At 37.5% G+C, this 21,728-nt stretch overlaps 1 protein-coding gene across 1 annotated transcript in view; it reads right to left on the minus strand.

The window, feature by feature from the left end:
• Positions 1-21,728, minus strand: part of ryr3 (ryanodine receptor 3) — a 134,627-nt gene that overhangs the window by 61,924 nt on the left and 50,975 nt on the right. The window contains exons 15-34 of the mRNA XM_051645022.1: positions 17,323-17,418; positions 16,401-16,519; positions 15,660-15,793; positions 14,858-15,099; positions 13,704-13,896; positions 11,649-11,865; positions 10,834-10,938; positions 8,540-8,643; positions 8,131-8,214; positions 7,792-7,951; positions 6,771-6,915; positions 6,352-6,554; positions 5,987-6,161; positions 5,295-5,503; positions 4,670-4,897; positions 4,174-4,334; positions 3,866-4,025; positions 2,767-2,853; positions 1,839-2,065; positions 627-1,452 (exon numbers count right to left, since the gene is read on the minus strand). Coding sequence (XP_051500982.1) covers positions 627-1,452; positions 1,839-2,065; positions 2,767-2,853; positions 3,866-4,025; positions 4,174-4,334; positions 4,670-4,897; positions 5,295-5,503; positions 5,987-6,161; positions 6,352-6,554; positions 6,771-6,915; positions 7,792-7,951; positions 8,131-8,214; positions 8,540-8,643; positions 10,834-10,938; positions 11,649-11,865; positions 13,704-13,896; positions 14,858-15,099; positions 15,660-15,793; positions 16,401-16,519; positions 17,323-17,418 — 3,875 coding nt within the window. The remainder of the gene's footprint in view (positions 1-626; positions 1,453-1,838; positions 2,066-2,766; positions 2,854-3,865; positions 4,026-4,173; positions 4,335-4,669; positions 4,898-5,294; positions 5,504-5,986; positions 6,162-6,351; positions 6,555-6,770; positions 6,916-7,791; positions 7,952-8,130; positions 8,215-8,539; positions 8,644-10,833; positions 10,939-11,648; positions 11,866-13,703; positions 13,897-14,857; positions 15,100-15,659; positions 15,794-16,400; positions 16,520-17,322; positions 17,419-21,728) is intronic.

Here is a 21,728-nt window from a genome sequence, read left to right on the forward strand (position 1 = left end):
TACAGTTACTTCTGATGTAATTGTGTTTAATACTGTATAGAATATAGAACAATTCTGTATAAAACAATAGTGAATTTAATCTAATGTTAAAATGTATGTTTTCTCATTTAATGCAGCTCCCTTACATTCTTAGGCCAATTCATGAATAATGTTTTCAGTGATGCATGTGAATAGGTGAAACTGAGATTTTGGAATACAGTGACATCAATTTGTGCATGGCAACGGTTGTCGCCAAATATTGGGCATGCATTGGAATTGACAGCAATTTGAAATATACAATACAGCAACTTCACTTTTTTTTTTTTTTGTGGTCAACTGTAATAGGTTTGATGATATGTTTATCTTCCAGTGTTTGACGTCAGTAAAAAACTAACTTCAATAAGCATCCCCTTTCCTTGTTTTTTGACCAAAGCTCTGCCACGCAATATCGTCAAGTCCTGGCCTGACATGCTATGTGAGTGCTTTAAAGTATTTTTGCATTGTCAAATGGATGGAGAGATTTCCTAAAACGCTGTTGGAGTGAACAGGATAATTTAAAATGGAGGGTAAAAACGACGTTTTCAGAAATATGCATATATGGGTGGACAAGGCCTCAGTGTGTAACGAGATCATAGGTCATCACCCACCTGTCGTTTGACCGATTCAGGCAAGCTCTTCTCCAGGAGGCCTTTGGGAAGCTGCTTGGCCTCTTTACTCTCTTCCTCCCCTGCCTCCACTGCCTTATCCTCATTACTGCTGGCCTCCTCTTTCTCCCCCCCCTGTTCCACCACTGCTAGCTGCTGCTCCTCTTCCTCCTCCTTGCCATCTCCAAACACACTGCGGTCGATAAGGAGCAGAATGGTCCTCACCTCCTCACTGGTCATCGCCCCCATGATCAACAGAGTGCCAATCAGTCTGAGAATCGGCACAAACTGATACTCCACACTTCCGCCCACAGGATCACGAATGTGGGTACCTCCACCCTGCACTGCCTCTGTAAGCATGCTGATGGCTTTCTCCTTCAAGATACCCAAAGGAATCTGTGGGCTGAAAAGAGGCTGTACACGCTTGGTGGTAATGAAACACGGAGGGGAGAAGTTCAGACGGGGGGTGATCGAGGTGCTCAGGCCCACTCCAGGGAGAGAATGACGCTTGGAATCATCAGGGAAGAGGCGAATGCTGCGAGTCTCGTCTGTAACGGGGATTATAAACTCGTTGTTCATCATGAGATGGGCCTCTTTGGCTGTCTCCAAGTGAATGCTGATGAGAACATCGTAGAAGCCTTCACGGAGCTGACCAGTCAGGAATTGGTTGTCAATGGTGTACAGGAGCTGTGACTGATCAAGATGGCTACAGAGGGCGTGAGCTACACGGGTGTTGCCCAAGGCACACAGGGCACAGAATAGCTTTAAAGTGTGATAGTGGAACTGCCGCAGTTCCTCATGTTCTGATAGCTCCATGATGTCTATACATCTACAATAAGACAAAAGGGAAATGGTTTTATCTTCTTTTGAGGCTTTGGATTAGGGTCTTCATTCAAATAATTTGGTAAAGGAGACAAAGAAGACTGAGGCTAACATTCTGCCTTACATCTCCTTTTTTGTTCCATGGAAGAAAAAAAGTCATACAGGTTTAGAACAACATGAAGGTAAGTAAATTGTTAACATAATGACATAATTTTCATTTTTGGATGAACTATGCCTTTAATGAAAATGTAAAAATGCTACAATGTTTTTGTGAGGGTTAGGTTTAGGGATAGGGTTGGAGGATAGAAAATATAATTAGCGCAGTATAACAACAATACAAAACAATGGAATATGCCTGTGTGTGTGTGTGTTTGTGTTGGAGTAATGCATCACCTGTTTTCCTCAGGGATATGCACAGCCATCATCTGCAGGGGCTCCAGACACTGCACCACCCAGCCATGCCTCTCACTCACCCGGGCCGTCTCCACTGACAGGAAATTGTTGGGCATCCTACTCCACAGCACAGACACAATTGTCTGCACATCCAGCCGAGGGGGACACTGGGGCTCTGGGTTTCCTTGCAAGCTCTTAAAAATGGCTGAAGACAGGGGCATTGCATCCTGTGTGTGGATTGATGCAGATCATGTCAGTCATTCACTAAACAGTTAAACCACTTTTGTGGTATTTCACTTTTGTGGTCTATTTCACTAACCACTCACAATCCAGTTTAACCAGACGCTAAATGCACTGAAATAGCACTGCACCATGAGTATTTAAATTAAGTAATTGTCATTTTTTAGAGTGAAATCATTCCTCCTTTCTATGTAAATAAGGATTATCATAATAGATTGTGTCTTATTCACAAAGCACTATTTGGCTGCTGCAGTTAATATAGGTTATTACTGGAAAGCAGACAGTACACAAAATGTTATTATTTGTGCATACATTTTCTATTGATCATGGCAGCCATAATTTATCAAACTATGATCAAATTATGATCAAATGATGAAGAAGAATGCTATAACTGGGCAAATATCCAGAGTAGTCAAGCACACTTTTGCCATTTTAAAGAGCTGATTCAGGTGTTTGGATTTCTGTGATTTAGCAATAGTTTACAGTCCTACTGAAGTGTACTAGATAGTGGTAGTCTGCTGCATCCTCCACCACCTACAGCAGCACTCAGAAGGGGCCCGAAAATGATACCTGATTGCATGATTCCTTAAGTGAATTTGGTGCCAAAACAATGCAGATATCACGTTTCCATATCAACCACGCTATAAACAAATTTTGTATATATTACATCTTAACAGTGTTTACTTACTGAGATTTTTGGAAACTCAAATTGGAACAGGTTGGGACTTGTGGGTTGCACAAATACAGCAGGGAACAGCTTTGTGTTAGGTTCAACCTAAGAGAAAGCAGAGGAAATCATGTGAGGTTAAGTCTATTCTGATTAGCAGTTTTGTAGCTTACTTGCTCTACTTGGACAAGCAAGTGTTGTGTACAATTTAGGATCAATGTAAGTCTGCTCAGTCATGATACAACCTCTAGATACTTGTTATTGTCTGGTTCTGGCAGTGTTTCAAAATCAGAGCCTCAGGTAAACTAAGACAAGGATCATCACAGAGCCTCATTAAAGTTACATTGCACTGCCCATTACTGGTAATGGAAGCTCTCTAGAAAGTTTTACTTTCAACCAAATGGTCTTTTAAATGATCTTACCAACTTTTAAAATATTTGCATTTCCTGAAGGAAATACCATTGCTTGCATGGAAGCAAAAGAATAGTGTTTAAGTTTTAGGTAAGCTTAGGTTTTAGGCTTAGCATCCGTAAAAATAAAATGTCATTTTTGACGTTGTCATGACATTCAATGCATGGTTTGTTTTCAGTCAGCTGTGTATGAGAATCAACAGACAATACGACACCATATATTCATTGTAAAGGTTGTTACAAATGGTTAAATAGATGGAAGAAAGAAGGAAGAATCGACCAAACAGAATTCAGTATGCAAATTAATAGACAGAAAGGATACCTATCGTAATTCATTATATAGATATTATGATGACATAATTATAGACAGAACCATTTTGAAAATAGAGAGATTTTCAAACTTTAATCTTTAATTTGTAAAAAATTATAGTTTACAGAAACCAAAAATAGATAGCACAATGTAGACTGAAATGACATACAAAACAAAGGTTTTGAATGGAGTCTGTAAGTTTTACTTCAGTAGTTTAATACTTTGAGGCTTAGAGGCTTAAAACAAATTCCTAACCAGAATGTTTGAGGAATATCAAAACAGTGCTGCCTTGCAAGCGCTGTAATTATCTCTGATTCGGCACACATGGGATTTTGTAAACCTTCAATCTTCAAGCTGAAATGGATGTTTTCTTTTGTTACAGGTTAAGAGGTGAGATTACCTGGAATACGGTAGGTAGCTCTCTGCCGTTGGCAGTGAAGGAGACCAGGCCTGAGGCCAGATCTATGAAGCAGCCAATCTTCAGATCAGTATTACTACGACCTGTTGAGTTGCTGACAATGTCGCCACCACACACCATGTAACAGTTACTCCTCCTCACACTGAATTAGGAGAGACGACAAAAAAGTCAAAGATAATTAACAAAGAGACAACCAAGAATATCGATATGACCAATATTTCTGGTCTATCAGAATATATTAGAATATCAGATGTTGAGGTTTAGTGGAGGTAGTGTGTCTAATAATCAACCTCTCATGAACACGTCCCCGCTCATCTCCCAAAGTTACGGTGACAGTGCGAACTTTGCTGAGGCCAAAGTGTTTGCTGTAGTAGTGGTAATCTGGTGTCACCCAGCCCACCCATACTGACGATGGGTCCTGTCCGGCGAACACTTTCACAGAGTAGAAGTACTAAATAACAAATATATAAAAGTGCAAAATGAGCATGATAATAAGGACTTTATTTTTCTCAAATAAATAAGTAAAAAGTAAAGGAAGAAGTGCTTCTGTAACTCGACTAATAGAGCATGGCACAAGCATTGCTAAGGTCACGGGTTTGATTCCCAGGGAACACACATACTGATGAAATGTATAGCTTGAATGCATTAAGCTGCTTTTGATAAAAGTATTTGCCCTTTACATAAAAGCAACGTAAAAATAAAAAAACATTGGTTACAGTTTGCAAAGGCGTGAATTTAAATCTTGTGCCAGCTTTCAGTGTTAGACAATTGTTTTTGCTTTTATACCTTTGTAATGCTGCCATAATCAATCTTGCCTCCATCATCTTTCTTGGCTCTTTGGTCTTCAGCAATCACCTCATTGATATCAGTGATCTTCCAAGGGCCAGAATGGAACTCAACCGGCATGCTCAGACGACAGCAGATCATGTCATCGTTGCTTGTTTGGGTACCAAATGTCTTGTGCGTTACCTTTAGACATGGAGGAGTGTCCACAGTCCCATCTATTCTAGTAACCTAAACACAAAAGGATGCCAATTTAAGACAGGACACAACAGAAGTGGAAAAATCCATCCAAATGTTCTAGAATTAATTCTACAAGACTAATCACCTGGATGCCAGTATGTTTTTGTTTTTTTGTTTGTTTTTTTAACACCATGCCAGGTTCTATGGCTATTTTTATGGTGAAATCCAGCTTAGAACAACTAAAACTATAAATCAGATGCTAAAGATCCATTTTTAATAAAAAACTCTAAAACGTATTATTTCAAGGGTGACCTGGATGACTGAGAATCGTCATTGCCTTATTGCTTTGTATCACATTTACAAATTTGAAGATTTGATGAGGTTGCATTGAGAATGCATTATGCCTACATATAGTGTCATATAGTCCTAGGACAATGTCTAACTGTACCTCAATATGGGGATGTTCCTCTGGCACATTAACAAATGTAGGCAGGCGTTTGCTGAACCACATGGTGACCTCTCGATTCATGTTGACGGCAAAGGGTTCAAAGCCCTCCTGAAGGCCACACATAGTGTAGTACTTAAAAGTGCTAGCATCCTTCCCCAAGTTCATGCGGCCAATTTGGGAAAGACCCAGGCTGCACACTGGGATGAACCCTAGGGGTAACAAAAGTCAGTGTAAGGTCAATGTAGGTTCAAAACTATGTCTTAGAAAGGTCAGGTTGACTGGTAAGTAAATTGGATAATCATTAAGTTAAATTTTAAATAAAAAATTTAATTTGGTCTTCATTTTCTCACTTTTAGATTGTTCCAAACCCGTATGACTTCTTCTCTGTGGACCACTGTTAGCCTCAGTCACCATTCACTTCCATTGCATGGAAAAAAGATGCAATGAAAGTAAATGGTGACTGACCCTAACATTCTGCCTAACATCTCCTTTTGTGTTCCACAGAAGAAAGAAATACATGTTTGGAACAACATGAGGGTGAGTAAATGATGATAGAACTTTAATTTTTGGTTGAACTAACCCTTTAAGGCCTCCTTCCTTTTCTTTCATTTTAAAAATTATGTGACTTTTCCATTATATCTATAATATGTTTCACAGATGTTTTGTGTTTATGAAGATCACTGTCTGTTTACCATCTTCAGTTTCAAAGTCAGCAAAGCAAAGCTCAGAGCCCTTGTTGGTGATTAGGATCTCTCCATTTAGGGTGAATATTATGGACTTGTCCTCCATGTTAATCATGCAGCCCACCACATCTCCTTTATTCCATGTCCTTCCAAAGAAATGACTGCCCATATGCACCCGACGGCCCTGGGACCCATTTTTGGATAAGAGCGAAACCATTAAAATGATAAATCATCCTTTAACCATTCATACATAATTAGTAAATGCAGTTTATTTTGTCTATGGGTTATCAGATGGACAATTTTATGCAAAGTCATAAAAATACATAAATAGTCTATACATTAATTTCCACACTATCTTCTTATTAGATAATTACCCTGTAGCCATCAAAGACGTAGGCTTGGTCATCTACTCCCAGCACCATATCAGGTCTGCAGCCAGGCCGTGCCCAGCCAACACGCATGTCACCTCCGGTGAGAGCCTCAAATTCAAAATACCACTTCCCCGTCTTCACAGCGTAGGTCTTCTCCACACGGAAGACACGGATGGATTCAACGCCCTCATCCACTTTGTGAACAGCTAAATAAAACAATAAGCGTAACATGAGGAAAGGGAAAGCTATGAACAAATAAAAATAATTGATAATACGTTAAAGCTGCTCGATGGATCTCCAAATAGATTTGGATTTAGATCCTCATCAGGGGCACCTTTCACCACTGGGTGACAAATTTCTTTCCACTGGAAACTATGCACCTGGTTAGGACACCGTGTAAGAGCATCTAAATTAAAACTCACTCTCTTGATCTGGTGGGTCTATGTAATATCCATATCCGACCAGAGTCCGGATGGCCTCTCGGAGACTGTCTCTGTTCGATTTCTTAGTACGTTCATCTAATAAAGCATATGGCACCAGCCGTGGATTGCGTCGGTTTTTCAAATCCTTTTAATAAAAAGGCAAAAGAAAAGATAATAGACATCTTAAAGGGATAGTTTACCCAAAAATGTAAATGATCTCATCATTTGCACACCCTCATACCGTCCCAAATGTGTATGACTTTCTTTCTTCTGCTGAACACAAACGAAGATTTTTAGAAAAATATCTCAGCTTGTGAATGTAAGTGAATGTTGGCCATAACTTTTAAGCTCCAAAAAGCACATAAAGGCAGCATAAAATTAACCCACATGACTCCAGTGGTTAAATCCATATCTTCAAAAGCAATATGATGGTGTGGGTGAGAAACAGTTCAATATTTAAGCCCTTTTTTATTTTCAATCTCCACTTTCACTTACATTATTCTTCTCTTGTTTTTGGCGATTCGCATTCTTCGTGCATATCGCCACCTACTGGGTAGGGGGGAGAATTTATAGTAAAAAAGGACTTAAATATTGATCTGTTTCTCACCCACACCTATCATATTTCTTCTGAAGACATGGATTTAACTACTGTAGTCATATTGATTTCCTTTATGCTGCCTTTATGTGCTTTTTGGACCTACAATATCTGGCCACCATTCACTTCCATTGTATGGATCTACATAGCTGAGATATTTTTCTAAAAATCTTTGTTTGTGTTCTGCAGAAGAAAGAAAGTCATAAATATCTGGGATGGCATGAGGGTGAGTAAATGATGAGAGAATTTTCATTTTTGAGTGAACTATCCCTTTAATGAAAATACAGTGATGTTAGGTTTAAAAGGACCTTTCAGTGATGTCTGTCATTTCTAATTTAATCATTATTCACAGCTTTATTGATGTGCCTCAGGCAAGCTGACAAATCCAATGTCATATCTAATGAATAATGCATAGGACAGCGTTACCTGCTGAATACCATAGGTCCATCCTTGTTTAATGCGATCTTTGGCCCAAACATTATGAGCATTTTCAGCCAGTTTATCAACTAGAACCTCCTGCCCAGGTGTCAGTTTTACATCAGAAAGGTCCAGTGGTGTGGGTTTATAACCATTTGCCATCATGTAGCTTTAAAACAATCAGAATACAAATGGAAAAAGAATTAGGACAAAAACTCATAATGGCTAAATATCTCACAATGTTAATACTCCTGTCAATCATATTAATGTGTAAATAGGCTTAATTTAAAAAGCTAGTTGCAATAGAAACTTTATGGTTCTGGTGTTTAATATGTATGTTGGTCTTACTTCTTGGGGAGTTTCATTTTTTTCAAGTCTTCTTCAGCATTTACATTGACTTGTACAACATGGCAGCCCAATGCAAGTAGAGTCCTGAAAGAGAATAACTCTGGATCAACAAAACAATATAGGCTACACTTTTAATGTGCAAATTAAAGTGTCAAGGACAAGCAAGTATGCTGCATAATATTTATCAAAAAGAAAATAATCTTTTCAACACATCATTAAGCTGTTTATTGTGTTTGATCAAAATGTAATGGTACTGCTGAGTCTAGAGATTGTGTACTGGGAAGAACATTATTTGTGGCCACAGCCTATCAATATTTACTGGCATACACTAACTTAATCTTAATCATTTAGAAATCTAAATTGAAGTCTATATCTAGTAGCTTCACACCAGCATTGTGGTTATACTCACTTCAAAGTTTCTGTTGACATTTGCAGGTTATAATTCTTTTCTGTTTCTGGCAGTTTAGAGAAGTCAACAAGACAAGGGTGCTGTCTCTTGTTGTCATCTCGGACCTAAAAAAAGCAAAATTATCTGTAAATAAGTGTCAAGTAGATGATAAAATACAATGGTGTACATATTGTATATTATATATTTATAAACAAAGAAAAAACATTCAAATAAAACACCACAAACAAACTAGAAAATGTAATAGAGGAGGAAATATTTGCCTTTTATCTTGTATTCTGTACTTCTTTTTACACAAGCTGATCTCTGATATTAATTATCAGAATCCGGACATTACATTACAATTATTAACACTGAATGTCTGTGATTTCATGTACTGATTTAGATTAAATTTGGATCTCTGTAGTTATTACACAGGTGGGAGTGTTTAATGTTTGGATGTGGAAGGTCATGTTCTCTAGATACATGCATCACAAAACTCATTAACATAAGACTTCAATATGTGATTAATTACAGAATTAAAATATAAAATAAAATATTATTTACTGCACATATGTATTATTATGGAACTTGATTTAGGTGAGGATCATACCTGACAGTGCAACTACAGTGCAACGAAAAATTTAGTTACAGTAGTCGGTGATGGTCAAAATGAGAAGAAGCGCAATCACAAACATTCTTGTCCAGACATGATTAGATTTCTCAGAGAATGCCTGAGTTCGCAGAAATATAGTAGGCAATCTGCTCCTTAATTCATACTAAGCTTGTGTAAGAAAAACACAGATGCGGTCAATTCTGACAGAATTTAAATCACAAAAATGTATGTGAAACACAAATATAACTAACATTCTCAAGTAAAACTAGCCTTGTGAATAGGGCTAAAGAAAACTTTTTCTTCTTGTACTTGTGCTTCTCTTCTCACTATTTCTGCACCGTTATTGAATGAATTAGTGAGTGAAATAATGATTCAGCGCAGTGACTGGATGAATGAATCAGGAAGGGCAGTAATATATCACACACTGTAATTCAAAGATCCAAAAATAATACCACTTTCTAAGTCCCAACTTTCAAAGCTCTTTAGATCAATGTGATGGAGGAGAGAATGCGAAAGCATTAAGGATTAAATAATGGTGTCCGAATTAAAAAGCCATTGTGCTTGCCAAGCTGCTACCTCTAATCCTGCGACCTCACACTACTCACAAGACATGACAATGCCACTTTGAGCCAACAAATTCTTATTAAAATCAGATTAGCATGTGAACAGCTGGGCATCCAAAATATATGTATATATATTACAAAATATTACAGTGAGGCACTTAAAATGGAAGTGAATGGGGCCAATTTTGGAAGGTTTAAAGGCAGAAATGTGAAGCTTTTAATTTGATAAAAGTACTTATATTATTTCTTCCGCTAAAACTCATGTATAATTTGAGCTGTAAAGTTGTTTAAATCATCATTTTTAAATTCGTTTTAGGGTTTTAAATTTTTCAAATTGGCTATAACTTTACAAAGAAGAGGTCAGTAAGCATTTTTTTCCCACACCAAAATCATGTTAATACACATATTTTTAATGTCTTGTGCTATACTTTTGAAACAGTAGTTTTTTATGTTTACAGGTTGGCCCCATTCACTTCCATTGTAAGTGCCTCACTGTACCCCAGATTTTTGCTTTTTTTTTTTAAAGAAAAGGAGGGGCAAGTTGAAACAATTTTTTGTGGTAATCAGTATTATGCCACAAATACTTTCGATTGAGCTTAACTTGTTTTGAACCAGGAATATTCCTTTAATTAATGATACAATCTGGTCTCTGGAGTAATGGCAGTGCTCAACCATCATTTTTTTTTTTTTTTTGCCACACTCCTGGACAGCATTGTGCTCATTAAAATTGTCATAACTACTGTAATACTGCAAAGCTCTGACATCAGTGTGGTTTTTTTTTCTGTAGAAAGACTCCTGCAGTGAATGGTGGAGGGAATAAAACTGGATCAAAGTCCTCCATTACTTTCCGTTTGCCATTACTATTGCAAATGAGAGCTGTATGCCCATCTGCTGTTTAGCTACTCAGAATACTTAAATATTCATTTAAGCTCCAGTCTAGGGTTCTAAATTCAGGCTGACATTTTCAATTATCCTCCTCTGGGTTCCTTGGGTAGTTAAACCTACATGGCCAAAATGATCCTGATACTAGAGCTTATGAAATGCGTCATACAAAGATGATCTTGCTTCTGCCAAGGAATTCTGATAATGGTATTTGGTATTCTGTAATTATTATTGTGTCTTCTAAAAAGTGCTCCTACCTTGCCGTACATCCAGCCAAGCTCTATTTTGTTCATGCCCCAGAGCTCATGGATGTTCTCAGCTAACTTGTCCCTTACATTTTCAAGATGTGGAGGCAGGACAATCTGGATCGCAAAACAACAAAAAGCAAAATTACTTAAATTCAATTGATTATTTTACTTTAATTGCTAGTTTATCATCATTAACAAAAAACAAAAACAAAAACACTGCACATGAAAATATTTTTTTGTAAATAAAAATAAAAACATAATTGAAAAAAATCAAACTACACTACCATTCAAATAAAAAAAATTATTCAATAAAATAAAATTCATGATTAATTTTAGATTCGTTTTGATACATCATATATTTAAAAATGTGAAACCGTTACAACCTGCCTCTAATAACTATGAAAATGCTGCTAGATAGCAAAAATGCTGAGAAATTAAACTACAGTAAACATATTTAAACAAAAATCAGTTGACATTAACTTTGGCAGCCTTAAAAAATGTTTTTACTTAAATAAAAACTAAACACAGTCTATACTCACAAATGAAAATAAAATACACTAGACATTTTTTCTATTAAACTAAAACTAACAGTAATAGACTTAAACTAAGAAAATTTAATTTAAATCTGAAAATAAAATAGAAATAAAAAAATAAAAAAAAATTATTGAATAATAAAATATGAGTCTCTTATCTAATTTTACATTTGAGCAGGGTAGATCAAACAACAGTGAACTAAGTGTATAGCAGAGCTGAACAAAGTGTAGATAAGTGTGCAAAAACATGGGGAAAACAATGAAGACACTGAATTGCTGATAGTATCTCACTTGGCTGGTGTCGACAGGAACAGGAATGAAGGAAGCCTGGGACAGGAACTCGGTTGTGCCCAGGAGATCTCTCACTCCCTCCAGGTCTCTTTTATACTCTTTCACAGGCTCCACACGCATCTTTTCTTTGGGAAGCAGGGCTTCGTAACATGGTGCATAGCCAGCTGGAGGCAGGAATTTAAAGTCTCCATGGCGACCACCCAACAAGAAACGGACCCTTGAGAAAATCAAAACGTAAGCATTTAACCTCGTGATCAATTACTTGATTTATCTCATTAGCAACTCTGACTTATACAAAATGTCTTGGTTGTACTTCATTTGTTTGGAGTTGGTTGAGAAGTCAAGTGAGTAATGGCCTGTCTCTGTTGATTGAACAAACAGTGCCTTGGATACAAGGCAAAAGTAGAAAAGGTTCATTTGCCAAACAACATTACTTTCTATAGAATAATAGCCAATCTGCCATGATCAAAGAAAAAAATATGGACAGACATGCTGAACAACTGACCTCATTCACAGTAGCACCATCTTTGATTTTTGAAGAGAATGACAACCAGGCTGTGAGGGATAGAATTACAGTGTCTTCAATGGGTTATATGGTTGTTTAAAGTGTTTTAGATAGTTCCGCTGATGAAACATTTGAAAAACATCTTTACAAGAAATTTCAGTTCACAAAAACCTCCAGTGTTGTGGAAAATGAGATGTCATCGAGGAACTTTATACAGCTTTATACAGTGGATGCCACTGAAGACTGTAAATTTATTTCTCACAACCTTGTTTTTACTTACGTCAAAAATCAAATATGGCGGGGGCCTGGGTAGCACAGTGAGTAAAGACGCTGACTACCACCCCTGGAGTCATGAGTTCGAATCCAGAACGTGCTGAGTGACTCCAGTCAGGTCTCCTAAGCAACCAAATTGGCCCGGTTGCTAGGGAGAGTAGAGTCACATGGGGTAACCTTCTCGTGATCACTATAATGTCTGGTTCTCGCCCTCGGTGGGGCACATGGCAAGTTGTGCGTGGATGCCATGGAGAATAGCGTGAAGCCTCCACATGTGCTACGTCTCCGCGGTAACGCGCTCAACAAGCCAATAAGATGCACGGATTGACGGTCTCAGATGCAGAGGCAACTGAGATTAGTCCTCTGCCACCAAGATTGAGGCGAGTCAGTACACCACCACGAGGACTTAAAATGCATTGGGAATTGGGCATTCCAAATTGGGGAGAAAAGGGGAGAAAAAAAATGTAAAAATCAAATATGGCACGGCTGTGAATAAGGTCTATTGTTACAAGATTTTTGTCTTCATTAATATTAAAATTGTATCCTAGTAAGTCGCAGTGGTTTTTCTAGTCTTCATTAGTACCGGAAGTCATAAAAGTCATAAAATGTACCCTTTTTTTCTAGGGGTGTCTGGGGGTTTGCACCTTTGGGAGAAATTTGTTTGCAAAAATAGCACTAATGTTTTAAATTCTGGTGACCTCGGGAGGAGCTTTTTTCATTTTCTTGAGTACTAGTGTGTGGCTTTAAAGGGATAGTTCACTCAAAAATTCACGCACCCCCTTGTTGTTCCAAATCTGTATGACTTTTTCAATGGACCATAAAACGATATGTTAGGAAAAATATTAGCTTCAGTCACCATTCACTTTCATTGAATCAATTTTTTCCATACAATGAAAGCGAAAGGTGAATATTCTGCCCAACATCTCCTTTTGTGTTCCACGGAAGAAAGAAAGTCATATGGGTTTGAAACAACATAAGGGTGAGTAAATGATGACACAACAAAAATGTTTGGGTGAACTATCCCATTCATGGCACTGTTATTAGTATACAGTAATCTCTCTCGATAAACAAGGATTTATCAGTAAAATTTTACTGGACACAGCAGAATTTCACTGGTGCTTGTGCGACGTCCTGGCTTGCACTTAGTTCAAGAAAAAAGCCTAATCTCTCCAAAGTTTATGTATAAATATTACCACATTCTGTCTTGCTATTTATATTAAACTGTAACTTTGGCTGACAGGTCAGCAGTGTAGGGTATTACATATTGAGAAACTCACTTCACCCCTGCAGAGAAACTGACGACAGGAAAGAAGAAGCCATCTACGTTGAAGTCTTCAAACATGCCTTGCACCGGCTGGCCGTTGATTCTGAAAGACATGCTCGGTGCTCCGAGATCCAGACAGCAGCTCACCACATCGTCTGAGTTCAGCAAGTGCTGGTTAATAGAGGCCACGGCCCGTGGAATGCGCCCTATCAGATGTGGAATGAATATTTAGTTGATAGTCGAGTTGATAGTTATTTTGAATAATTTTCAACATTAACACATCTATGGGTCATTTCGCTTGACATATTTTGTTATTTTGTTATCACTGTACTATATGGTTCTATTCATTAACATAACATAGTAAAATACATTCCTATATTTACTGTGCATTTACTGTGCATTCCTATATTTACTGCACATTTTTAATCAATGGGTTCATCCAAAAGCTGAAAATGTTGCTTTCAGAGGCTTTATATGGAGTTAGGATGAAAATAAGGCGCATTTCGAACTGTTCTGAGACCAGCACAGACAGACATCACACTGGAGCTTAAGTCATTCACTAAATAGGGAGCAAGGGAGTAAGGGAGCATCCTATAACTCTTTATGCAGTTAAGTGCATTCACTCCTAAAATCTGACCAAAAGTTCAGTTTTAGGCTGCAGATGATGTTTGGACAACTCAACACGTTTGGCAAACATGGGACAATGGTAATCAGTACACAGATTCAGAATTTATAATGTATAATTTTATTTTAACATTGTTGGCAGTGATTGGATGATGCTGGCCATTACTTTGAATCAGAATTAATTATGCTAATTTCTGATGTATTGTCTGTAACGTCTCAAAAACATGAATAACCAACACTCCTGGAAACATAATAAACAATTTTACTTTCTATAGCTTGGTATTATTTAAATTCCACAACTTAGTCCCACTGTCTACATATGTGGACATAAATGTTTAGGAAATCTATTTGCTCAAGAATTTATTCATTTATTGCTTGTTTTTTAGGTGCTACTACCTACAAATTAAAGAGGGAAATGAAAAATGCACACAGCAGTCATGCTCGTGTCTCAGGAGATTAAGACTCATTTTTCATAGTGTCATATTAGCCAACGATAAACATTCGACCTAGTGCAGAACATGGCTAACACAGCCTTGAATGTACCTGACCACAGATGAAGCCCATCAAACCCGTAAGAGTAAAGATCGTCACCCACACCATTTCCTCCCCAGCCCTCTCCACCCCCAGGATAGGGGGCGTAGCCTTTGGTGGTGGCCCAGCCAACACGAAGGTGGGTGGGCTCACTAGTCACATAGTGGTCCACTTGATCAATGATCAGCTCAAAGTACCACTTCTTATACTGTGCTGAGCCTTCACTCATGCCCAGGAAGATGTTGGGTCTCATACTGTAAACAAATCCAGAGATCTAAAGTCTAAAAGCAGGTCTAAATACAGTGTCCCCAAATGTATTTGAACTCTTGAGCAGAATTAAAACTGTCTGAATAGAAATTGCATTATATAACAAAATATCTAACCAAGTTGCATTTATTTTGCATTAATTTCATTTATATATAAGATGTCACAAGCACAATTTTCCAGCAAAACACAAAAAGAAGTTTGTTAAGGTTCAAATGATTAAACAATAGCTATATTAAAATTAAGATGAACGCATTTGAACACATTCGGGTAATCAGATGTTAGTGGAACATGTCCATAGTTAATGTAATTATCTACACCTGTGGTTATTCAAGGGCACCTGTGTAAACTAAAATGGAACTGACTTCATACATCCACTAAAACACAATTTTGTATCTAATGCAGTGAAATTCATATATACATTTTTTAAGTGTGACTTAAGTGTCCAAAATTGTCCACTGTATGTCATATTATGTGCTTAAATATTAAAAGGTCCATTGAGGAAATTTGTACAGTATGTTGACAGTGACTGTCAGGATGATTTGCTTACCTCTGAACATCATTGACCAGTCGAGTCTGGAGCAGCAGGTCTCTCTTGGGAAGCAGGTGGTCACAGATGAAATTCTGATTGGCTCTCACAGCCACACCATTGCAGACACAAAGGGAACAGAGAACGTCTAGAATCTGGGGGATTATGTGAAACCAAGAACATTTTGAAGAACGTTTTCCTCTTTTGCTTTTACCACATTTCATAGTGCACACTCGCACTATGCACAACTTTACAGTCTTGTGTCTACATATTTTCCAGTGCATACTTGGGAGTGTTTGCTCACTTAACATGCTGTGCAGCCCCTAGAATGTATTTACGAGTTTACATGACCCACATTTTATAAGACCGAGAAATTCTCAAGTCAAGCAGCAAGGGTTTGCACCAGTAGAGCCACCTGCCCCTTGTTAAAAGGTCTGAATGTCTGCTCCAGACGTTGCACCTAACACCTTGTGAAGCCTAAGTTCATTTTTATTCTGACATTTGTAGCTTCGTATAATACCGAAATGAACAGATTTACACAAAAAGAAAGGTAGAACAGAGGGGTTTACATACGGATCTGAACAAAATGCTCAGCTCTTCATACAGTATATTATTCAAAGTATTCAGGGCTGCAGACCTTAGTTTCCATGCTGAGGAAGCTAATGATTCTTTATAGTGTTAGCCCAAGGATGCAGTCTGCAACATCCTTTATATTTCATTCTCATCTGTGTGTGTGTGTTTGTGGTAACAACAAATGCTGACCTTGTGGTTGCGTCCATGCTTGTACAGTAGGGAAATAATGGATTTGATGTGAGCTTTTTGAATGATGTTCAGAGATTCCGGACTCTCGATTAGGATACAATGAAGCACCTCTAAAATGCCTGCAGAGAATTGCTTTATTAATACTGCATTACAGTAACTGTAAACTGTAAACATGAGGAATTATAACAGCACACTGTAATCAGAGGACAGAGAGTTGTATAAGCAAACTACAATTGACCTTACAATGACAGTTGTCTACATATTGCTATGTACTTTAGATCAGTGGTTTTCAACTGTTGGGTCACAACCCCAACATGGGTCGAAGGTCTATTCTGATAGGGTCGTGGACAACAGGGAAAAATTATGCTTAATTATAAAATGTAACTTATCATATAATTTTACATTGTTAATATAGCTAAATAAATAGGCTTATTAATTTTTAAAAACACCAAAAACTGTGTGTCCAATCAAACTCTACCGTGTTTTCATCTGTCAGTAAATTCATTTGTTACTTGGTAGAAGCTAGCCAAATTAGACAGATACCAACATGGACAAGCTGTATGACAAGCACTCATCCTCAAAAACAATGGAAAACCAAAAGAAATTATAATCCAGACTACATTAAATATGAAAATTCAATTAAAATAAACATACAAAATGTGCGATAAATGTACACTAAAAAATGTTTTCTTTCAATGTGCAATGTAAAACCTGTGTCCTACAGAAAAACCAGTTGAGAACCACTGCTTTAGATCACATGTAATATTGCTGTGACATGGAGCTAGATTTTCTAAAAACCACTGATGCTGATGGTCGATCAAGTTGAGTGAGTTAATGGCTATGTTAGACAGACTGGTTATTCAGAACTCCTCTGTAATTAATGCTAATGTATGTGTCCAAATTGACGTATAGCAGTATTTACCTGATGAGGACTCCAGTCGCTCTAGCTTGCTGACTAGCCAATCCAGCTTGCGAGAGAACTGTGTGCAGTTGGTCCTGTTTCCTCGAATCAGAGCAGCTAATGGACAAAAATCAATGACAATAAACTCACTGTTAGACTTTTATTCCTTACATAGCTCAGACTAACACCTGCAAATCCCTTTACTTAAACTTCACACAAACTTAGTCTTTCTTGAACTTCCTTTTCTCAGATAGAGCTAGAGTATCTGCACTTAAGTACTGCATATATTTTCAGTATGAGAAAAAACAACTAAGGACTCTCCTTAGTTAGAGGAAACACTAATTTCCATTATGATGACATAAATAAAACACCATCATTTAACACAAAACAGCATAGGTAACACCTTCCAGACCTAAACACAAATATAACCCTTATTAAATACCAACAACAACTAATTAGAGTCTCTTAAGCCCACATTGCTTGCCCAGGCCTACATTAGGGGTGGGCAATATGAGATATGAAAATCTTATATCACGATAAGAGTAATTTTATATCACGATAAAGTTACATTTTTCTAGAAAAATCAGTACAAATTGGTTAAGATATTAAATAACCATACTGTAATGACAATTTTTTTGGATAAAATACATATATTTTCTTTATTTGGAACTTGACAAACATAGTCAAAGTTTAAAAAAAACACTCAACTTGGTTTTAAATCAAACTTACCATAATGTTTTATTTCACATTATGCCACATTTCAGTCTGATATGTTGTTGACCAATATTATTATAAAATTTCCTCAAGAAACTCAACATCTTCTCAAAGCAATGCAACAAAGAAAAGCAAAAAATATCCAACGAAAATAAAAATGTCATTAGGCTCTTAATGATTTAAGCCATCTCTATAGAGAATATATGAATATCTGAAGGAAAACACTGACAGTTTGTTTCCTAATATCAAACATCATTCAATGATGTGTAGATTATAAACCCTTTATTTTGCCACATGAAACAGTGTTGTAGCTGTTATTCTCGTCAGTGGTTAGAATGTCAGATTGTCAAGCCGTTTGAGATGTTTGACTTCCTCCATAGCACTTTAAGGTAAAAAAAAAAAAAAAAAAACTCAGTATAATTTAAATGGGTCATGTAAGCTTTGTGGTCTGCGGCACAATATCGAGAGAAGCCGGATGGAGTAGCGTGAGCGATCCTGCTCTGCGTTTCCTGTCTCTGGAGCACAAATATCTGGAAGCCTGCTAAATTCCAGAGATAGTGCTCGCAACACTAACGTTAAACAGAGCTGTGCGTGTCAGATGAGAAGCATATTTAGCGCTTATGAAGCGCCGCACACGAGATGAATCTCATTGAATTTGCTAAATTTCAATTTCATTTTTAATTCCGGATAAACCCTGTACATATCTCTTCAGTTCTCATTCTCACGTGAAGCCCTGCCCACTGATAGATACGCACACACCGCGCACATGAATATTTACATATCGTGCTATACACTATATAGCAAAATCTCTATCGACTGACACTTTATATCCTCGCCACGATAAATATCGTCAAATCCCCCAGCCCTTGCCTACATAATTAAATATTAAGGTTCAAGAGTTTATGACCATTTCCCCAAACACAATGCATAGATAAGCAGACATGACCTCTGAAAGAACAGATTTCGTTTTTTCTGTTTTTTGACTGATCATTTAGCTGAATGAAAAACATCAGAACCAAAATATTTGTTTCTTTAAGGGTGACCCAACCTAACAGGTGATATTCTGAAAAACATTCACCCTGATCTGAAGCTTTGGTGTGAATAAACTACTAAATGTGAGTAATCTTAAACAAAACCATTCTTCCAAGGGAGAAATCCATCAAACCCAACACCACAGCCAAAGCACAGTTTCATAAGAGATTGGAGGTGCTGTTGTAATTTGTCTAAGCGGTTTTGAAGCCCAAACACACTGCTTCCTGAGGCAGTAAGTGCATCCGTATGGGGCCATAAAACTGGCTGTTGTCAGCAGACTACTAAATCGCGCCTACTGTTCTGCGGACAGACTCAGCACAAGGGTGACCTCAGTGACTCTGAGTGAGCAAAATTCTGAGTGAGTCTCAATAGGGGCTCTGATAAATGTCAAGCCAGTCAAGATTAACTGAAGAGCACCTTCACACTGACTGAATCCTTCAGTGGTGTTAAAATATCAAATGAAACTCAATAGCTTAAAAACCTGCCCACGGGCTTGACGTCACTCTACTTACATCTACAATACAATTTACCATCCATAAATGTTATTAATGTTGACAAATTATACATCTTTTGAAAGGTCTAAAGGTTCAGCATCGATATCCGGTCTCTGTTTCACGACAGAAATGCTCCAGCAACAGTAATATTGTTATTTGTGTCAGGAGTACAAATCAAAACATGCAAAATCAAAACGGGACTTCGTACCTTTATTATGAAAAAGTGATTGCCAGATGAATCCAATCCGCCACACTTGGGTAAATAATCCATGACAAGCGTCCAGTGAAAAACATCCAATAGCAGTTTTTGTCCATAAAAGTGATAAATCCGAGAAATATTGATATATTCTCCATTGTTTACATGAGATTTCGCCTGAAAGAAGTACCTTTTGTCATCGTTCTCCAACAAATTATGCAATCTGAGCAGCATTTATGTTGTAAAATCGTATATGATCTTATACATTAGTCTCTCACAAACAAAATGAGCCCGGCTCCAAAGTCTATTTTTAAAAACGGGGTGGTAGCTTTATTCATAATATCCAAACAGTGCAGTCGGATTTTGTGATGTCATGAAAGGCGCAGCCTGTCATTTTCTCTGTACACCACCAGCCACTGGCCTTGTGGTAAATTGTTGACGGACAGAATGTTTAGCCAATGAGAAGACAATTCCACAATGTGCATGATGTAAATATTGCGTCGGTAGGCTTGAGTTTCTTTCTATTCTTTAATGGGTGTTTCACCATTCACCAGCGAGCTATCCTGTGACACATTTTGTGATGCACCTGTCTTTCAACACAGAAGTTGCTTCTGCATCCCGCAGTGTTGCTGTCTTTGTTGTTTTGTATGGATCCTCATAGGCCAAAAAAGTTTTTTTTTTCCTGAGGCTGTTCTAGAGGAGCTCCTCGAAGCAGTGAGGAGGAGAATGCCTCGGAGAGTGAACTGAGCGATGATTCAGCAGACGATGAATAGTCAATTCTAACTCGGTGAGTTTCTACACGTTTCATTTTTGCATGTTTATAACAGTGGAAAATACAAAATTATGTGATAATACTGTATGTTATATGCTAAAATGTATAGTATTATAGTATATACACTGTCGGCCAAAAGTTTGGAATAATGTCCAGATTTTGCTCTTATGGAAAGAAATTCACCTTTTATTCACCAAAGTGGCATTCAACTGATCACAATGTATAATCAGGATATTAATAACGTGAAAAATTACTATTACAATTTTTTTTTTAAATGTTCAGAACTTCTTAAACTACTTCAAAGAGTTCTCATCAAAAAATCCTCCACGTGCAGCAATGACAGCTTTGCAGATCCTTGCCATTCTAGCTGTTAGTTTGTCCAGATACTCAGATGACATTTCACCCCACGCTTCCTGTAGCACTTGCCATAGATGTGGCAGTCTTGTCGGGCACTTCTCACATACTGTACAGTCTAGCTGATCCCACAAATGCTCAATGGGGTTAAGATCCATAGCACTCTTTTCAAATTATCTGTTGTCCAATGTCTATGTTTCTTTGCCCACTCTAAACTTTTCTTTTTTTTTTCTGTCTCAAAAGTGGCTTTTTCTTTGCAATTCTTCCCATAAGGCCTGCACCCCTGAGTCTTATCTTTAATGTTGTACATGAAACTGGGGTTGAGCGGGTAGAATTCAATGAAGCTGTCAGCTGAGGACATGTGAGGCATCTATTTCTCAAACGAGAGACTCTGATGTACTTATCTTGTTTAGCTGTATCTGGGCCTTCCACATCTCTTTCTGTCCTTGTTAGAGCCAGTTGTCCTTTGTCTTTGAAGATTGTAGTGTATGCCTTTGTATGAAATCTCTTTTTTTGGAAATTTCAAGCATTGTATAGCCTTCATTCCTCAAAACAATGATTGACTGACGAGTTTCTAGAGAAAGCTGTTTTTTTTTTTATTGCCATTTTTAACCTAATATTGAACTTAAGACATGCCAGTCTATTGCATACTGTGGCAACTCAAAAACAAACACAAAGACAATGTTAAGCTTCATTTAACAAACCAAATAGCTTTCAACTGTGTTTGATATAATGGCAAGTGATTTTCTAGTACCAAATTAGCAATTTAGCATGATTACTCAAGGATAAGGTGTTGGAGTGATGGCTGCTGGAAATGGGGCCTGTCTGGATTTTTGTCAAAAATTACTTATAGTAATTACTTATT

Source organism: Myxocyprinus asiaticus, chromosome 19 (genome assembly GCF_019703515.2).
Source record: "Myxocyprinus asiaticus isolate MX2 ecotype Aquarium Trade chromosome 19, UBuf_Myxa_2, whole genome shotgun sequence".
Classification (NCBI taxonomy): domain Eukaryota; kingdom Metazoa; phylum Chordata; class Actinopteri; order Cypriniformes; family Catostomidae; genus Myxocyprinus; species Myxocyprinus asiaticus.